The sequence below is a fragment of the Drosophila pseudoobscura genome, chromosome X (genome assembly GCF_009870125.1).
Source record: "Drosophila pseudoobscura strain MV-25-SWS-2005 chromosome X, UCI_Dpse_MV25, whole genome shotgun sequence".
NCBI classification, from domain to species: Eukaryota; Metazoa; Arthropoda; class Insecta; order Diptera; family Drosophilidae; genus Drosophila; species Drosophila pseudoobscura.
Window position 1 is genome coordinate 1,878,478 of NC_046683.1, and position 21,199 is coordinate 1,899,676.

Below are 21,199 nucleotides of genomic sequence, written 5' to 3' on the forward strand. Positions count from 1 at the left end.
ATGGCAGTCGATTAGCAGGACTCTCCCCATCACGAAAAGGCACACCAAGCCCCGATCGGATGCTGTATTGCAGAAATATAGCGTACAGAAAAAACCAGTATTATAAAAAGCAGCAAATCGGAATCTTCGGGAGGCTATATCTCTGACAAATAGGGCCAGATCGGTGAAGGACCTACTTTCCCAGGATCGCGAGGATTCAGACTGTCGATCGGCATCAAAATCTCGACTTTGAAAATGAGGCCGATTTTTTGAAAATTTAATGATGGTTACATCATGATTTTTTGCGAAAATCGTGAAAAAATGGATGTCCTTTTTCCTGATGTCAGTCGATTGGCAGGACTCTGACGATCACGAAACGGCATACCAAGCCCCGATCTGCTCCCGTATTACAGAAATATAGCGTACAGAAAAAACCAGTATTACAAAGAAATGCAAATCCGAATCTTCGGGAGGCTATATCTCCGACAAATAGGGCCAGATCGGTGAAGGACCTCCTTTCCCAGGATCGCGAGGATTCAGACTGCCGATCGGCATCAAAATCTCGACTTTGAAAATGAGGCCGATTTTTTGAAAATTTAATGATGGTTACATCATGATTTTTTGCGAAAATCGTGAAAAAATGGATGTCCTTTTTCCTGATGTCAGTCGATTGGCAGGACTCTGACGATCACGAAACGGCATACCAAGGCCCGATCGGCTGCCGTATTGCAGAGATATTGCGTACAGAACAAACCAGTATCTTATGGATATTCGAATCTTCGGAAGGCTATATCTTTGACAAATAGAGCCAGATCGGGAGGTGCTATCCTTGATCTTCTGGTAAGGACTCACACAACCCCAGCCAGTCATATTTCCCCGAGTCTGTGCATGAATGAATTTTCAATAATTTTATTCATCAAAACTTAGCTTACCATAAGTAAAGAAATAAGTTAACCACATGTGTATCTATCATAATCCTAATAACAACGATCCATCTAGAATCTGGTAGCCCACGTAGCCAATCGCTTGGTTGCCATAGTCAAAGTCCTTGTTGTCGATGGCCAGGTCGCTTCTGTCCTGCTGGGGTAGGTCTCGGTCTGAATCGAATACGCCTAGGTAATGCTTGGATAGTACTCCGTCCGGCTGGGGGAAATCGGATACGACTCGGTTTGTGGAAGACAGTAGGGTATATAAGTCCTGTGTGAAGGTAGATATATTCTAAAATATGTCCACCATTATATACTGAGTCACTTAAGTGTCTCGAAGCTGAGGCCCAGGGTTGCTGGCCCTATTTCCCGTGGGTGAAAACCAACAATCCCACCGTCGATCACGAGTCCTTCTGCAGCGGCGGACGAGACGCAATCATGACTATGGCTGGCTGGCTCATGATGGCGCCCCGGTAGACGAACGCCAGGGCCGTGGAGGCTGGGATCCAGTTTTCTGTGTTCGATGTGCGACGATTCGCTGTATGTACTGGCACATCTACATAAGTATTTAGTGTATGGTTAGTGGTTAAACCACGATAAATGATACCAATAATAAGATTAATAATTACTTTTGTAGGTCCATTTTATCCTTCAACTGTGTTCATCTTATTTCTTCTTCTTAAGTTACTATTTATTCGCTTACTCTAATTAACTCTTCCTATTGTTTTTTCAGGTCTTCTGGTCGTGCGAGACAGAATCGTATCCCAGCCGGATAGAAGTGCACCCCTGGCAAGATCCGATCCCAACAAGCCATCGTCATCCGTCGACCTGGCCATCGACAACAAGTATTTTGACTATGGCAACCAAGGGAGAGGCTGCGCGGGCTACTAGACTCTAGATAGATATCGTTTTTATTGGGTTTAAGGATATAAGCGTCCATTTATTTAGATAGTAGATACAACTGTTATAAACTTGTTTATTTAGTTATACTAAGCTAAGTTTGAAGTTTTGAAGAATAAAACTACTGAAAAATTATCCTTGCTGTTTTCTGTAGGGGGGAATCTATCCTGATTACAAAAAGGCGTGGCACAGATCGAGTCACACATAGTGGAGAAAACTAATTATTTTGATTGGGTAAAATGTCCTTGATCCTTGATAAGGACTCCATACAATCAGGGACATTTTTCCGGTCACAGGAAGCCGTCGCACGTCCCGATCGGGCCACAAATAACGGAGAAAACATCAAAAGTTGTTGTTGTTGTTCTACAAGAACAACTCTCAACTTGCGACTGCTCAAATCGCAGAAAACTAGAATTTCAAATCTGGGATACCAGGCAAACAGAAATCAGCAGAAGGTCGCTGGTTTCTTTTTTTAATTTTTTGTATTTTTCCTTCCACCGTTTCGCAAACCCCAAAAGTATGCTACATTATTGTTAAATATCTAAAGTTGCTTGCTGATGATTTCTGATCGCCTGGTAACCCAGATTTGAAATTCTCGATTTTGGCCATTTGAGCGATCGCAGGTTTATTGTTATTGTTGTACAACAATAAAAATTTGTTGTATAACAATAGACAACAACTTTTGTTGTTTTCTCCGTTATTTGTGGCCCAATCTAAGCGTGCGACGGCTTTCTGTGTTTGCAAGAGCATCCTTGATCTATTGCATTCCTTATCAAGGATCCAGGATCAAGGATATTTTCTCCAGACATATATATATTCTTTTCTCCCTTATTTGTGGCCCGATCGGGACGTGCGACGACTTCCTGTATTTGGAATAATATCCGTGGTCTAGTGGAGTCCTTATCAAGGACCAAGGTTCAAGGATATTTTCTCCAGACATAAATATCCCATTTCTCCCTTATTTATGGCCCGATCGAGACGTGCCATTGACCGATATGATCAGAAAAATCTCCTTAATCCTTCGGCAAGGACTCCAACAACCCTAAGAATACATATTCAGTTTTCTCTGCTATTTCTAGGCCAATGTGGGCGTGCGATGGCTTTCTGTGATCGAAAAAAGTGTCCCTGATTTGATGGAGTCCTTATCAAGGATCAAGGACATTTTCCCCAATCAAATATATTTAGTTTTCTCCGCTATGTGTGAACCGATGTGGGCATGCCACGCCTTTTTTTAATCAGGATAGATTCCCCCGTACGAAAAACAGCAAGAATATTTTGTCAATAGTTTTATTCATCATAACTAAGCTTAGTATAAATCTATAGACAAGTGAAAACATGTATATCTACTATCTAAAGTTTATCCTTAAACCTAACAACAACGAGATCAAAGTCAAAGTCCTTGTTGTCGATGGCCAGGATGAAGGATGACGATGGCTTCTTAGTTTCGTATCTTGCAAGATGTTGGGATAGGATTCAGTCTGTCTTCAATACGCCTCGCTAATGCTTGGATAGGACACCGTCTGGCGGGGGGGAAATCGGATAAGACTTGACTCGGTTTGAGGTAAAGCATAGGGTACATATGTAGGTCCTCTGTGAAAGAAGATATATTTAACAAAATATTTATACAATTATATACTGATTCACTTACACGTTTTGAAGCTGTAGCCTATCCGGCATCCAAAAAGTTCCCAGATTTCGCATCGTGCATCTCTCCTCCCTCTACGCCTGCAAGGCGCCTAAGGACCAATGCACCCTTTGTGGTTGATCTCCACCGGACAAACTATGGTAATAATTAGCCCATCTGTTGGGCTTTTCGCCAGCCCAATGCGTTGCCAGCTTGACTTTTGCCAGCGGAAAGGAGCCGTCAGACGGTTAATTATAGATTTTTTTTTCTATTTCATGTATTATTTTGTAGTTTTTTGTTTTTCTTATTACTGAAGATAGAGATAAGTTGGTTAAGGATTATTTTGATTCCGTTATCGAATAGTAAAATAAATAAATAAATACTAACATGCTTGATTGGGAAAAATATTCGGGATCCTTGATAAGGGCTCCATTAAGTCGGGTACATTTTTTCGATTACAGGAAGGCAGCACACTGATCGGGCCACAAGAGATATAGCCTCCCGAAGATTCGGATTTGCATTTCTTTGTAATACTGGTTTTTTCTGTACGCTATATTTCTGCAATACGGCAGCCGATCGGGACTTGCCATGCCGTTTCGTGATGGGGAGAGTCCTGCTAATCGACTGCCATCAGAAAAAAGGACATCCATTTTTTCACGATTTTCGCAAAAAATCATGATGTAACCATCATTAAATTTTCAAAAAATCGGCCTCATTTTCGAAGTCGAGATTTTGATGCCGATCGACAGCCTGAATCCTCGTGATCCTGGGAAAGTAAGTCCTTCACCGATCTGGCCCAATTTGTCAGAGATATGGCCTTCCGAAGATTCGGATATTCATATCTTAAAGATACTGGGTTTTTCTGTAAGCTATATCTCTGCAATACGGCAGCCGATCGGGGCTTGGTATGCCGTTTCGTGATCGTCAGAGTCCTGCCAATCGACTGCCATCAGGAAAAAGGACATCCATTTTTTCACGATTTTCGCAAAAAATCGTGATGTAACCATCATTAAATTTTCGAAAAATCGGCCTCATTTTCAAAGTCGAGATTTTGATGCCGATCGACAGTCTAAATCCTCGCGATCCTGGGAAAGTAGGTCCTTCACCGATCTGGCCCTATTTGTCAGAGATGTAGCCTCCCGAAGATTCGGATTTGCAATTCTTTGTAATACTGGTTTGTTCTGTACACAATATCTCTGCAATACGGGAGCCGATCGGGGCTTGCTATGCCGTTTCGTGATCGTCAGAGTCCTGCCAATCGACTGCCATCAGGAAAAAGGACATCCATTTTTTCACGATTTTCGCAAAAAATCATGATGTAACCATCATTAAATTTTCAAAAAATCGGCCTCATTTTCGAAGTCGAGATTTTGATGCCGATCGACAGCCTGAATCCTCGTGATCCTGGGAAAGTAAGTCCTTCACCGATCTGGCCCAATTTGTCAGAGATATGGCCTTCCGAAGATTCGGATATTCATATCTTAAAGATACTGGGTTTTTCTGTAAGCTATATCTCTGCAATACGGCAGCCGATCGGGGCTTGGTATGCCGTTTCGTGATCGTCAGAGTCCTGCCAATCGACTGCCATCAGGAAAAAGGACATCCATTTTTTCACGATTTTCGCAAAAAATCGTGATGTAACCATCATTAAATTTTCGAAAAATCGGCCTCATTTTCAAAGTCGAGATTTTGATGCCGATCGACAGTCTAAATCCTCGCGATCCTGGGAAAGTAGGTCCTTCACCGATCTGGCCCTATTTGTCAGAGATATAGCCTCCCGAAGATTCGGATTTGCATTTCTTTGTAATACTGGTTTTTTCTGTACGCTATATTTCTGCAATACGGCTGCCGATCGGGACGTGCCATGCCGTTTCGTGATCGTCAGAGTCCTGCTAATCGACTGCCATCAGGAAAAAGGACATCCATTTTTTCACGATTTTCGCAAAAAATCATGATGTAACCATCATTAAATTCTCAAAAAATCGGCCTCATTTTCAAAGTCGAGATTTTGATGCCGATCGACAGTCTGAATCCTCGCGATCCTGGGAAAGTAGGTCCTTCACCGATCTGGCCCTATATGTCAGAGATACAGCCACTTCTGTGGGTGGTAGATTTAGTGTTGTACATCGGAGAAACATCGACGGCAAAATCTGTGTCATCGATGTTTTGATGTAGTATGTAGATATGAACATATATCCAAACATCGACGAGACACCAACTCTGACTTGTTTAATGAAGGACTATTATGTTGAACTACATATGTAAAATACATAAATATGTACATAAATGTGTAATACAATGGTCTACTTTGTTTGGTATTCGTTTTAGTATTACTAACTAGCTGGACCGCTTATTATTATTACCGGTTATTATTAAGTACTTATTTTAATCGTTTTGTTTAAAAAATATGGTTTAACCAAAAAAACCAGAAAAGAAGTCAACAATTTCTACAAAAAATTATTTTTTTACATATTTTTTTACATGATACCTACACGGTAACTACAGATTTGCTACGTGGAAACTACACATAGATGTAATGCTCAGCAGCGACACCTGACGAGGTAATCAAAATAATTTGATTCAAAATTGAATTGAATATTTGCGCGGTACCACAAGGTGCGGTGCCACATTACCTACTCTTTTGGAACAGATCTTATGATTTTTCTTAAATTCCATGCGTTTTAATTAAGATAAGATGGAAACGAGACAAGACGCATGTATATCGTTATGTGTCTGATGGAAGCGTCGCCCCATTTCGTGGATGTTTTGAAACAGCGGGCAGCTCAAATTCAAATAAATAAAGGCAAACGTGCAGGGCATTCGGGATTTGGCACATCTGGCTGCCGTAAATGATTGTGATAAGCAACCGCCATCACCCGTCCATCTCTGGGACGACAGCACACTAAGCGGCTTTCTGGGTCACAGCAGAATCGATTAACACTTTTACTTTATGATTACACTACACACTCTCCTCAAATTGTGGCTAAGCGGAGGCCGCTGGCGGGACTCCGCCCATGGCCGACGCAGAGTTTGTGCATGTGCCACCATTTTGTTGCAACTGCAACATAGTGCAGGTGCAGCATCCCAAGGCACACGCACACATAGCCATAGGCCATAGGTGTACAGGGGCTCTGGGATTGGTCTGCGGCTGTGATTTGCTGCTGCCTCGTGGGAAAAACTCGTTTTGTGGCGACTCCGCAAGGCTTTGCACTTGTTTTTCCAGTAGCAGTAGCAGGCAAGGGGGAGGCGGCATGCGGGAAAGATGCAAATTGGAAATGAATTTGCTTATTTGCGCCGCATTCTTGTTTTTTGGGTAATTTTTTGATTGGTTCGATTTCGGCATTCCTCAAGCTGCAAATAAAAATAAAGAAAAATCATGAATATCATTAACAGAAACTCTCACATATAACTTATTGATTTGTGCGGCAGAAAGGAAAACACAAAATAATATGCTCACAAATTTAATGCACGAATTAATTATAAATTCCGTTGGGCACACGGTGACCGCTGCTCGGTGCCGGCGATGCGAAAGCGGACAACATAAGCAGTTGATAAAACATCAGCAAATTCATGATAAATACTTGTGTTATATCGTTTTTTTTGAGGTATCTTTTGCATTTAATTTGATTTTGAGACGAAAGTTCTTTATTGATGGGTACCTCTATGCGCCACAGGCGTTAGCCAACACTGGCCAGAGATGCTGTTACAAATGCAGTTATCGCGCGAAGAAAGTCCGTAGCGGCATGCAAATGAGAAGAAGTTAACTATTCGGTGTCCGCGATGTCTTGAGCCGCATTGTGCGTGGCTGTGGCTGCCACATCACATAATTGAATTCTAATTGCGTACTGATGGACTTTCTTGGTGCGTGCGTCAATTTCGATAGAGATTGGAGCATTGCAGGTGAGCTATCCGATCCCATCTGTGAGCATGTTCATGTACTACATATGTATGTACATATGTGCAAGTGTGTGTGTCTCTTTGGGATGTGTCGGCTATTAATGGAGCATGTACATATGTACATACCTCCACTGTATGTTGGCGTATCGCCTCCGGACAATGGACAGTTCTTGAGCTCCGCGATACGATCGAGAGATTGTGTGTGTTCGGTAGGGGGTTGTCTGTGCGCTCCATCAGATTACAGGTCTAATGCATCGCACTGTGAAGCTGATGGGTAATAATGGCACAGTAATCGATACTGCTACTCTGGCGATACCCATATATCGGATTTGAATTTAATTTTAAATTTAGTCAGACTTGTTATTGATTCAAATACAACAGATAACACTCGCAGTCCATTACAGCTCTTTCCTGGCCATGACTGGAAGGATCACCGATCGCAGACGCCTTCCACACACAACATACCCGGTCATACCCCGCGCGCTCTATGCTTCGAGACCATCGTTTCCCATCTAATATCGTTTTCGGTGAACTCTAGATGATGTCGATCGCGTTCAAGTCTATAAGAAATTGTGTGGAGTGCTGTGGTTTGTGCTTGCAATCAGCACTTGATATCAGGCCTCTCTGCCAAGAACAAGGTGTGTTCTTGTTACTGCCGATGTTACGGCTACTGTTACGGCTACTGCCACTGGTGGGTTCTTCAGATACTCGAACAACATACTCGAACTTCTGCTACTGCTGCTGCTGGGGCTGGGTCTGAGTCTGGGGCTGCGGCTGGTTCTTCTGCTTTTTCGATCAACGTGCGAGAGGCGACAGCTTCTACATACAAATGGAGATGGACGCTGGACGCCAAATAGAGGCTGGGTCCCCGACTGGGGGGGACTCCTACTGGGACTCCAACTCGGAGATGTTTGTGATTTAATGGCCTCTTTTTCCCCTCGATTATTATTCAAGCGTGCATTACCATCTCTCTCCCATACCCTAACAAGAAATATACATACAATATACAAACCAGCCTTTGGGATCTCTTTGGGATCATTATAGGGGATACGATATTTGAGAGAGTATCTGTAACCAGCACTCCACCCAGAAGATGGGAATGGGATGGGACTGCCTGCCACTGGTCGTGGCAATGGTCAGTACTTACATACATATTATGGTGTGCTGAATAGGAGGAACCTCTTCTGGGGCCTGCAAATTTATGATGTTTCATTAGCATGCACAAGAGTGGAGTGGACAATAAATGGCTGGGGCCACAGCATGGACAATCCGTGGTCGCCACAGTCGAAGCTGCCAAAGAAACGTCCGCTGGTCTAACCAGCTCTGACTCTGACTCTGGCTCTGACTCTGACTCTGACTCTGACTAACTCCAGTTAGTCACTCAGTTCGGGTCAAGCTTTGATTTGGAATGCTTAGCGGCTTTCGTTGGCCTTTCATAATCTCCCCCCTATCCATAGGCGAAGCAAATTCAATAAATTAATTTAGTTTTTGTAGAAACTTTTGTACCGCAAAGAAATCTGCATAACTGCTTCATCGTTTCTGTCGTTTCTGTCGTTTCCCTCGTTTCGTTTCTTTTGGCCAAAAGGTCAATTTCGCTTTTTTTGGGTTTTTCGGCTGTGTTCGCCTGAACTTTCGCACCACGTGTGGCATTCCATCTCCATCCTTTGTGCTCGATTAAATCACAGATAAATCATTTAACAAAAAACACCTTTGAATATAATAAAGGAATATCTTGGTTATAAATTTAGATGGCATACCACATGGTATAGAATTTCTATTTCAGAATACTCGGGCCCTGGCGCTGCTCCGCCAACACCCTCTTCCAGGCGGGGATCATCAACTTTCAACTCGTGGCTGTGACTGGCGTAGGGCTCAAGTGATTCATAGATGACCCACAAATGGCCCTTTGGCATGGCTAAATCAAAAATAGAAAAATAAACTTTCATCCGCCTTGTTTGGCAATCCCCTAGATCAGCGTTTGGCGGGGTTATTAATGATAGTGTCGATCCATTGACCCCCGGCCGAAAGCTGCTCCCCAAAACAAGTTCTAGAAATCTCGCTGCTCGAAAGAAAGCCACAGCCAGAGCCAAGCCAAAGCCAAAGCCAAAGCCAAGGCCTGATGCTGTCTGATGAATAATTCAGGGCCCTCCGGTTCGAGGAAACCGTTTTCGTATTTTTCTATATTTTGCTGCCATTTCTTTTCTTTTCTGGCAATTTTGGCAATTAGCTGTGGGTCAATAGGTCTGCGGGCGAGCTAATATAAGTCGCTACCAGAGCGTCGGACAGCTCAGTTTTAGACGCGAGTCGAAATGAGGAATAGCTGCGTTTGGGCCCTGCTGGCCATCATCGTGCTGTGGCTGGCCTTGGCCACGACCACGACCATGGCCGAGACAATGATCGAGGTGGACGAGAACGGGGACGAGTACGAGCTGAAGCGATTCTTCATTCAGGGCCGGCAGTTGGCCGGCGATGGGAGCAAGTCCCAGTGCGTGGTCACCCGCCGCAAGCGCTCAAGTCGGGCGGTGGCCCTGCCACAGTCCGTCTCTGTCAGTTCGCAGCAGCTGAGCGTGGAGCAGGTTCCAGCGGTGGAGCATCGCGAGGGATCCGCCACGATCGGGGCGGATCTGGAGGCCGGCACCAAGCGGCGGTATGTGGCCTTCACGGGTGTGCATCTAGAACCAGCAGATGTGGAGGACGAGGACGATGATGAGGACGACGATGAGGAGGATTTCAACGAGGACGAGGATATCGACCAACAGGAGCAGCAGCACCCCAAGGCCCAGTCTCAGTCGCCGGCGCAGTCACAGTCACAGTTTGTGCCCGCTGCCTTGGCCCTGCCTTTGGCCCAGTCCAGCGCCTCCCATCTACCCCATGGCGTCAGTGTGGTGGCCAATGCCGCCAGCCAGGCCAACGTGGCCGGAGATGCCGGCATTGTGGTCGTGCAGTCCCACCAGCCGCCCAAAGTCAATCCCGACACCCATGCCGTCTTCGAGCTGAAGCCCGTGAAATCGGATGTCGTGCAGGCGCCCATCCATTCCAGTGCCGTGACCACTGTCCAGGGCTACTATCCGTTTGTGGGCCCCCACTGGCAGGAGTATGGGCCAGAGGATGAGGACGAGGACGAGGATGACTACGATGAGGATGAGGACGACTTCTACTACGGCCAGGGCCTTGGCGGCTACTACAGGGAGCGCCCCGGCTACCATCCGCTGGGCGAGTACGACGAGGAGATCATCACCGAGGACAGTCCAATCAGCACGACGGCTGTGTGGAGCACAGGCGTCGACGATGACGATGACATCCATCCCGTCATCAATCAGGCCAACACGAGGCCCAACAATAAGAACAAGAACAAGAATAAGAACAAGAAGAACAAGAACCAGAAGAATCAGAATAAGAACAAGCGAAACAAGAACAAGAAGCAGCAGCAGATGAAGCGGAAGGAGGAGCAGCAGCTGGCGGACAAGGAGCAGGATCTGGAGGAGAATAACCACGAAAACGTGGACATCAAGGAGCAAAAGCAGAAGAAGAAGCCACAGCATCAGCAGCAGGAGAGCTCCCTGGATGGGAACAAGAGACCAAAGAAGAAGCCATCATCCAGCAGCAGCAGCAGCAGCAGCTCCGTTTCCGTTTCGACTTCCTCCTCGGGAAACACTGCCGCCGTCGCGGTGATCAGTTCTAATGGAGATCTGGGATCCTCCCAGCAGAACAAGAAAAAGAAGAAGCGTCCCACTGCCGCCAGCAGCGTGAACAAGCGAAAGACCAGGCCCAGCAGTCAGAAGAAGAAGCGTCCGAGCTCCAGCAGCAGTGGCAGCATCTCCAGCAGCAACAAACGGAGACGCCCCCGTCCCAGCTCGAGCAGCAGCTCCAGCTCCAACAGCGTTGGCGGCTACCGCCGCCGTCGCCCCCAACAGTCGCTCAGCCAGCAGGAGCAGCTCCAGCTGCAGAAGGAGCGCCGCCGCCGCCAGAAGCAGAAGCAGACCCGGAAGCGCCAGCAGCAGCAGCAGAAGCGTCGCCGCCAGGAGCAGCAGCGCCGCCGCAGGAACCGCAACAAGAATCGCCAGTTCTACGGCGATGAGCCCATCATCAATTGCATCTACATCAACAAGGACCCGCCCACGACCACCACACAGCGTCCCTTCTGGAATATCCTGGGCCGCGATACGGGCAGCAATGACCCCACTCCAGCCCCTGTCGCAGGAGCAGTCGCAGGAGGAGCCGTGGCCCCCGATGCGGATGCAGTGGATCCCGTGGCAAAGCAGGCCGTCCTTCAGGCGGTTAGACGAAACTTTGGCGACTTTGGCGGACGCAAGCGAACCAATTTGAGATTCGTCTCCTAAGTGGAGATCCCCCAGAGGTTCCCCAGGATGTTCGCCTTGGTGTTTTTTTTAGTCCTAGCCTTAGTTCTTTTTTTTGTCGTATTTATTTATTTATTGTAATTGGAAGAACTTTTTGTGTTCGATGTCGATGTCGATGAAAGTGCTTATACCGGACGACACGTGGACAACTTTCGTGGGTGAGCCCGGGCCCGGGCGTGGGCTCGGAGCTTCGGAGGGTTCACTGCGGATGCACTCTGGCATTCATTATTGATTTCTCGGGCCACACGGGACCCGGGGAACAGAACAGGTGTGTAACCTGAATCTGTCTCCTGATTCTTCAGCCCTCGGCTCGCCTCGCCTCGCCTCGGCTCGCCTCGCGTGTCCTGGGCCCGGGGCGAAGACCACCCCCGACAAAGGAGAGACGAGTCCGGTGCGGTCCGGTCCGTGTCCGTCTCGGATATATGCCTCACTGCACACGGGATAGAGCACAGACAGACACTCCCGCCGCACACACACACACACACTGAATTCTGAAAGTTTGCATTCATGCTGTGCCAGCGGTGCGCATACTTGCCGTGAGTCACTGTTCCATGGATCGATAGCAGCAGCAGCCAGGCAGCCATTCAGTTAGGCAGACAGGCAGCTGCATTGACTGCAACTTGCGGTTGAAAAAATTATCTAAAAGATACAAACCCACACACACACAAACACAGAGAGAGATATGGGCGCTCTTTTCTGGTCTGGCTTCCCGCCCACTGCGAAACTTCCAGGTGCCATGCCCCATCCCGGAAAGGGTATTCACATTTTGAATAGAATTTTGCACTTAACCAAGGGAAGCAATAGTTTTGGAGTTTATCACGTGGCATGCGATATAGCCCCTCGGTCGGTGCTAATACGAGTATAATCCGTATCCGTTCAGGAGTTACTGCTTGAAATATTCCTTCAGTGTGGAGGTTTACAAACGAATATTCCGTTTATAGTCTTAATATTCAGTATCGGATAAGATTATTGTACTTACGTATGACACGTGAACCCGCATCTATATAAGGGCTTATGTGGGTTTCCTTAACGCTAGAACTTTTCTTGGTTTCAATGGAATCATAGACCAGTCTCCATTATTCGCAAGACTTCGATCAGCTTTCGCATGAGATACGAAGTAGTTTCTAAAGGGTGCTAAATGCTTCGGCTGAGCACTCTTTCTCCTGATGTCTCTCGCTTTTTGTATAAATACAAAAAAGCGTGTGCACACAGGACGCAAAAGGTACGGCCGCAGGGTGCAGAGCTGCGGCTCTCGTGTCACAGTCGTGACAAGGGGTAAGGGGGGAAGAGGAGAAAGTGGGTGCGGAAGTGGGGCCAGAGGTGGGCACGTACTTGGGTGTCGCGTTCAACCCAATCCCGAGGCCAACATTCGGCAAACGCTTTTAGCAAGTCATTCTAGGCGGGGGCTGGCTGGGGCTGGCTGGGGCTGTGGTGCTCTGGGAATACGACATGGTCATGCAAGGGATGAAACGGACTGTTGTAATCTGTTGTTTTCTCTATATGAGCACACATGCAAAGATGTAGATACATATCATGTGGGGTAGGGCCTGTTGGTGTCCAGTCTCTGGCGAGAAAACCATAAAAAGTGCCACTTTTCCGATGCAATATACCATGTAGAACTAGTCAGAAAGGGCTTCGGATAACGATCAATGCGGAAGAAGAGAAACAAAACCTTATTATTTTATTTAAATTTATTGAAAATTCCCTCTAATTCCCAATCGAAAGTCCTCTTATATATTCCATTGCTGTTCCAGCAATATTCCATTTCCATCTCTGTTTCTTTTTTTAATATCCGAATTGCTTTGCTTTTCTCACGCTTCTTGTTTTCCTTGGGGTTGGGGTCTAGGGGGTTGCTTTTTTTTTGGGCTGAGGGCCTTAAGGTTGAGTCTGATAGTCTGATATCCTGCGTCCTTTCAAACTTTATTTCGGCTTATTTTTTGTATATATTTTTCCCATTTTACTTTGTTGTCTGAGAGCATGCAAATATTTACGCAGAACACACATAATTGTCTAAAGTTATCCTGGGAAATAAGACTAACTTTGTACACTCGCGCGCGCTCATTGATATCTATAGCAGATCTGAAGGATAGCTTAATATCTAGAGCGGATCCAAATAACAACAGCCATAGGCAGCAGGGACTCCTACACAGCTGTGGTCAAGCGAGGTCAATCGTTCAGTCTGTTATCCCAACTGATTTATGGACACTTAATGACCTCTCACTCCATCGCCGATCTGGCCAAGGTGTGAGCGGGCCCAGCACTCAATAGCAGATTGGTCGCGTCGCTCTGGACAGATGTTCTCCCTGCTGATCACTTTTTTATGAGCGTGGGCTGCTCTAGACCTGGTTACGCAATGATTTGTCCGATTGTGGGCGTGCTCGTGCCTTTTGAAATCCTCATAAAAAACTCGTGATGGGGGTGGATGGGGGGGAGCGGCGGAAAAGGTGCGTCTCTTTAGTCATAATTGGCTGCCTAATTGGTCCACTGACCAGGCGCTGATGAGGCGAATAAGTGATTAGGTGTCTATAACGTAGGAACTTTCATTAGAATAAGAAACCTGCGCCAAGAGATCAGCATATCTCTCTCTCCCTCTCTCTGATCTTTTCAGCTGTCATCTGAGGGATGCTGCAAGGAGAGTCTGCGGCAGCATCAGATCAGAACCGATCATCAAGTTAATTATAAAGCGGCTGCGCGGCCTCAGCTGTCCGGGAGTGGCCCAGAGGCAGTGGCAGAGGCAGAGGCAGAGGCTCCCTAAGTCGCGTTAAATTGGAGCCGAGTCTGGGGCAAGGCACGAGCCATAAGAAACCGCAGAAATGCAGCTTGCAGTCGGAGCCAGACACAGAGCCAGAGTCAGAGCCATATGAGTGGGAAAAGGGTCCCGAAGAAAGGGAGTGAGTACCAGGAACAGGTACCGCATCATCATCATCATGATCATCGTATACGGGAACGGGAACGGGAATGGGAATTGGAACATTCATCCTGCCACAGGACAATGACGCTGTCGACGATGATGTTGCAGTTGCAGATCGGACTCCCTCCCCCTCTCACTGCTGCCCTGTAGGGGCACGTGCCCCTCGGTTCGTTTATTTACGATGCCTCGGATGTTGTCTGATGATGTTGCAAGGATGCAAGAATGCCTGCAACATGCGCGTGCCGTCTCTCCGAGGGATTCTCAATGCACCTGTTGGACCCATTATTTAGGGTCCCGCTCCTCGGAGCAGGAACAGGTTCATCGCCCGCCGCCGCCGCTCTACCTGTGCCTACAACCCCTCTCTCCCTCTCTCTCTCTCTCTCCCCCTGGCTGACGCTATAGATGCTATGCAGCATCAGGATCGGTTTTATTGACCCCAGCGGCATGGAACAGTTGCCAACAGCCAAGGACATGCAGCAGCAGCAGCAGCAGCAGTTGCAAGTGCAATCGTTGTTATCCGATGCGATGGCATAGCGGAAAAAGAGCAATTCAAGGATAGCACTGTATGGAAGCAGCTTGGGGGAACAACATTTGTCAATCGATCCTTAACTTCTTTCCTATGAAAACCTCACTCTTGCCATAGATCTAACTTCAGGAACCCAGAAATACGAAGAACTGTGTCACAATTGTAGCTTTCAGATGAGACTAATTGGAAGAAAGTATTAGGTACGATTCAGTGATATATTTTATATCAGAATTCATATTCAGAGAGGACAAAGAGATCTTAGTAGAAGCAATATGAATTGATACAGTCAAACTGGAGTAAAAAGCTCTCTTTTTCTTCTTTTTGTGCTGTAAATGTTAGGGCTTCTCTGTATATAGGAATGATTTTTGAAATCAAAAATTGCAAGCGTACATCATAGAGTGGATATTAGACATGGAGCCGCCTAGAAAAGATAGTAGCGCCTTCCGTTCAGTCTTAGATATATCGTATGCAATGGCTTTTCAAGAATTTATTCAACACCAGAAAATTCCAATCGTTAAGCTATTCGGATTGAGATGTCGATTCCATCAGAGGATTTTAGGATCTAAGCTATTGGGCAGGGATAAGGATATTTCTGATGTCCATGGTTACGGCAGTAACCATATAGAGAAAAGGTTTTCCACCTTAACCCTCGGCAGAACCTTCTGTCTGTCGGCAGCAACTGACGTCCGGCAAAAAGGGAAGCCAAGGAGAGGGACATTGAGAGGGAGAGGGAAAGACATGTGCATGACTGCTTAATCTAATTTAGCTGCAATGTCCGGGGACGTTTTAATAGGAAAAAAAAACAACAAACAAAAAACAAAAAAATATAATAAAAAAGAGAGAGAAATGAGACGCAGAAGTAACAGAAACAGAACCAGAAGAAGAGCCAACCCCATTGTCGTAAAGAAGAGGGCTGAGAAAAATAAGGAAAACCTGCGGGAATGCCAGGACAGCACAAAGCCAGAGGCAAACGTAGAGGCCCAGTCCAGAGAGCAATTAAAGAAAACGAAACGATGACTGCCATCGTGGCGATGATGACGATAATGATGATGATAATGATGATGGTGAGGGAGAGGTAGACCTGCAGATACTCGTGGAGATGGAGTAGATGTGTATGGGGCATGGGTATGGGTATGTGTATGGGTATGGGCTTTGGGTAGGAGGGACGCGAGCACAGTCAACCGCAGCGCCGGAAGTGCTGCACAAAGAGATAGAGATAGATAGATACGAAGATACAAAGATGAAGAGCAGGCCAGACCCCGACCAGGCCATCGTCGATTTGGGCAAGACCGGGACAGACAGGGGCGCCCCGAGATCTCAAGACCAAAGTCGGGGGCATCTTCCTCATTTATCCAGTCATTCATTTGTAGCTGTTGTTGCTGTTGCTGTTTCTGTTGCAGTTGCATTTCGCGCTTGAGAGGGCACGTGCCCCTGTGCAGTCGTCGGTGAACCCACATGACATTTTTATACCCCGCAGCATGTGCCCCTCAAAATATACCCTATATTGTGATCGTGTATTTCGATGCCATCTGGTTGTCTGTAGAACTTTGCGAATCTTGAGCAATTTCAGAAGTACAGATTTGGGAACTGTATCCTTAAAAGACTTACCAGACAGTCCCATAAATAAAGTACCAGGTATCCCGAAGTCGTCGGCTTTAGTGTTCGCTCTTGTTTCTCCGCTTTTTTGCCTTTTTGTACTTGCCCCTGGACATGGTATTGAGCGCGAACGATTCGTCGGGGATGGAATGTTTTTCTCTTCGACAGGGGTCCAGCTGCTGCCCACTCGCTCTCTTAGAACCCTTTTTGAACACCCTCTTCCTTGGGTGACATTGTGATAATGTAAGAATGATGTAAAAGTATCCGGCATACTGTGGAGATGCACCTCCACTCAGAGGTATGATACGGCGGTGCATCCGAGGAAGATTTGCAATATTGTTAAGCTGGAAATATCTCTCACACGGTTTCTTTCTTTAGGTATTGCATTTAGGAGAGCATATCAGGATCGACCTTTTGTGGGTCGAAACTGAAGATTTATCTGGGCAGCAGAAGACAGCACAGAAGCCACCTTCCATCCATTCTGCATCATATCCATTAAGGGCGGGTCAGGTGCATTTCTACAATGTTGGGGGGAACATGGGGGCTTCATTTTGGTTCAATCCGCTTAGGACCCAAACAAAACCAAAAAAACACCTTGAATTGAGAGTTCTGAAAGGAAAAGCGGTAGAGAAGCGGTAGAAGAAGTTGCACAACTGCCATAATTCGAGGAGTGGGGAAGCCCACACGACGCGTCGCTTCCAGGGCAGCCCACATGCTGCCTGCCATACGTTGATGTGGCACTATCAAGATGATGACGAATGTCGCCTTACCAGAAATGACATCGAATCGGCGAGGTGTGGAGTGGGGTGGCCTTGCAGCTGGCTCTCTCTCTCTCTCTGTCTCTTTCTGTAATTTCCTTGGGTGGAGCTCTTGTAGCGCTTCTTCCCTGCCACAGCTCCTGCCGCACACAGTTCCTTCGTGGGCAACGCTTGAGCGACTCAGTTGATTTGGCGTTTGTCCTTCTGCTCGTACATAATCTGGACCGTGGCCCGTGGCCCGTGGTCCGTGGCACACGCTGTCGCGTCAGCTGGAAGAGTTACTCGGTCCGTCGATCCTTCTTCGATCGACTTGACAATCGCTCTCCTTCGCAGCCGTTGCACGTTACACTACACGGCGCACGGCACACGACACATGACATACGACATACAACACATGCAACACAGCCTACCCCCATCCATGGCTTACCGCCTTGAGGCCTCTCCCTTTCCCCTGCTCTTGATAAGATAGACCTTCTGTCTTGGCGGCTGTCTTCGGTTCGCTGAGCAAATGGCGGGAAACCAAATCCACACACAAACACATGTCCACCACCTTATCAGCCTTATTGCCTCCTCGCTTGGGAAATGCTCGACCCGACCCGATCCGACCCGATCCGACCCGAGCCTCTTTTTGGGATCCCATGCGGGCGGTGAAAAGCTCCAGCGATAAGCGGCGGCTTGGTGGGGCAGCTGGGGGCGTGGGAAAACGTGAAAAGCCAAAGGCCCGCTAAAGGTGGGAAAATACTCGTACTAGTACGCACTCGTACGTACTTTATCTGAAACAATAGGTAGGCGGAAAAAGCCACAGAATGGGATTATCGATGTGGATTTCGGATTTTCGACTAATAAAGAAATGGCCATATGCATATATATATTTCAACACTTTCAATTAAACTGTGGTCTTGGAAGGGTCGCAATCAATGCCCAATTTCTTCCTGGCAGCAGTGCGCGCCATCAACGCATTGCGCATTGAGCAGGCGTGCAGGACCTCGTTGTAGGTCCCGGTATGGAGACAGGACTGGTTCAAGAGCTCGATGGCCTTTTCGGGATTATTCCGCTTGATCTCCAGAGTGACCAGGATTGGATATGTCATGTGGCACCTGGGATCCAGCTCGATGGCCTCATAGAGCATCGGGAGAACCAGCTCGGCATTGCCATGCCGCTTCAGCTCCAAGATCGCACGGTGGACCATCAGAACGGGATTCTTGGGCGCCAGCTCTGTGGCCCGCTCAAAGCACAGCAGGGCTTCAACGAAATCTTTCCGTCTGGCCAGCAGGCTGCCCCTCATCATGTAGGCATCGATACTATTCGGATGCGCCAATGGGACCTCGCCAAGCTTTTTGAGCGCAGTCTCCATGCGTTGCGGGTCGTTTTCGAGGCTCGAGAGATGGTACTCGGTAAAGTGCTTGAGGACCAGGGGACTGACGTGGCCGGGGGCCAGACGCGCTGCCATTTCGAAGTCCATCAAGGCTACCTCATAGTGCTGCAGCTTGCTCAGGATGAGGCCGCGTTGGTGATAGACATCGGGATTGTCGCGAACCAGCCGCTCAGCCTGCTCAAAAGCATCCATGGCCTTGTTCTGTCTCCTTAGCTGAAAACAGAGGGCAGCACTCCGAATTAACGCATAGGCACGCAATTCGTTGCTCGCCTTGGCATCGCCGATCACTGCTTCGAAGTCCTGGTGGCACTCGTAGAAGGAGCCGGACAGCAGATGGAAGGTGCCGCGCATGAGCCGGGCCTCCGTCTTGTACTGGGACCAGTACTCCAATGTATCGATTTCCTCGGTGCAGGCCGGGATGACGTCCTCGAAACGCTCCTCACGGAAAGCCCAGAGAGCACGAGGGAACCCGCGCAGAACTTCATTCTCCTTCCCCGGTCGAGGGAAGCTCAGCTTCAGCAACGGATCTGCTATAAAGGCCTGCATATATGAGTTGATGCGGACCTTTGAGGGAAACAGTGGACCTCGTTGGCGTATTATCTTCTTGGCATCGGCACGTGCCCCCTGCAGAAGGACACGCTTCCAGAACGTTTGGATGCTCTCGTATTCGGGGCTCCCATTGGCGATCGACGAAACGCGGAACAGGGCGCGGGCAGCCTCGAGATCGTTCAAGCACTCCTGCAGCTCCCCGGTGGCGTCGTAGGCACGGGCCCGACTCAAGTACGCCATGCCGTTGCGACAGTCGTACTCCAGCGCCTTGGCGGAGTCCTCCTTCACCTTGTCCCAATTCTTGAGCACCACATGCCAGACGGCGCGGTTCTGATACAGGACAGACATGCCCTGGCAATGTTTCCTAATCTCCGTCTCCATGGCCATGCCATAGTCGCCGACATCAGCGACAAGGTGTCTATATTCCAGGTCACTGCTATCGCCGGCACCGTCTTTGGGCCCAAACGTCTCCACAGAGGCCTCCAGTGGGTTGTTTTCAGCCAGAATGGCAGATACATCGGGTCCCCCGTCTGGAGGCGGCTGTTCTTCTTCCTCGGCCTTAGCCTCAGCCTTGGGGCGCGGCGTGCTCATCTTCTTGACCAAATATTTTCCAATGCCGTAGACCACGGGCGTGCCAACAATGAGCCCCAGCTGCCATTTGTGAAGTGTCATATCCATTGATGTTGAAACTGAATTAAACTCTTTAAGAAATTTTGAAAATATAAAAAAAATTGATTTAGGAGTTAGGTTTCGTCTGCTCTGACTGTGGATCTTGTTTTCAGATGTTTTCAGAGCGAGCTCTAGACTTTAAATGAAATCGTACGGCCGCCTGTGTAAGTAGTAAACTGAAAACTGAAGTTTTGATGGAGCTACTGACGATTTGTCTATGAATAGCAACTGATTCTTTCTCTGTCACTGTCACTGTCAGTCTCCGTTTCAATTCCTTTCAGACTCCTTTCAGAGATAGTTCTTGCATAAATTAATGATTACTTCATTGATGATTCTTGGATGAGCTCATGGGAGATTCACGGTCGAATTGCCTTCACTCTCCATCCGTCCCTCCCTCCCTCCGCCTGGCGTTCCCCCTGCTTTGTACCAGTTTCATGGCTTGCACGTGATAATTGCCGGCCACTTGCATGGGATTTATATTCGGTTTCTGCTACTGTGTCTGTGTCTTCTTCGGTTTCGATTTCGTTTTCACTTTCGTTGTTTTTGTATTGCATTGCATTGATTATCTCGATTTAATTTATTATTTATACATACATAACTATATATAAAGGCAGAAACTCGTATTTTTCATCTGATTTGTAATACCAAAGTCTGTAATACTCTTGCTCGAGTGAGCCTAAAGAACGGCTTTTTGGAAGGGAAGGTCTGCATTAAAGTTCAATGTATTCTTGGGGCTTTGAGCTAAAATTGGTAGCTAGATCTGGTCTCGACCATATCCATCTACCAGGCTCCAACAGTCGCTCCGTTAGAGAGCCGTTAGAGAAAGACACACTCCAATGGCAGGAGCTCCATCCCGTCGAAGACTCTGCGATCTTCGTGTTTAAGTCTTAGATATGGGTGTATGTACGTATAGCTACATTGTGCATATAAAATATATGGAATTTATAGTGCTGACCGAAAGTCTGTCTAGCGTAAAGCTTAAAAGCACGAAAGGTGGAAAACCGTTTCCTGGTCATGCTGTGGGCGGAAGTGGAAGGAAGTGCATGTGCCAAAAGAGGAATGGAATGCACCACTCCACACTCCACACTCCATGCTCCAGCCATCTCTCTCCTGCTGGAAACTCTGGCAAAA

The 21,199-nt window shown here is 47.4% G+C and overlaps 2 protein-coding genes across 2 annotated transcripts; one reads left to right on the forward strand and one right to left on the reverse strand.

Moving 5' to 3' along the window:
* The first annotated feature begins 9,588 nt into the window (after nt 1-9,588).
* LOC4815433 (probable serine/threonine-protein kinase mps1) lies at nt 9,589-11,766 on the forward strand. The gene has a single exon (XM_033383188.1). The coding sequence runs from the start codon at nt 9,636-9,638 to the stop codon at nt 11,664-11,666; it is 2,031 nt and encodes a 676-aa protein (XP_033239079.1). The 5' UTR covers nt 9,589-9,635; the 3' UTR covers nt 11,667-11,766.
* Nucleotides 11,767-18,361: 6,595 nt separating this feature from the next.
* On the reverse strand, nt 18,362-20,077 carry LOC6902310 (mitochondrial import receptor subunit TOM70-like). Its single transcript, XM_002133801.2, has one exon. It carries the CDS (start codon nt 20,075-20,077, stop codon nt 18,362-18,364), a length of 1,716 nt encoding a protein of 571 aa, XP_002133837.1.
* Nucleotides 20,078-21,199: the final 1,122 nt, after the last annotated feature.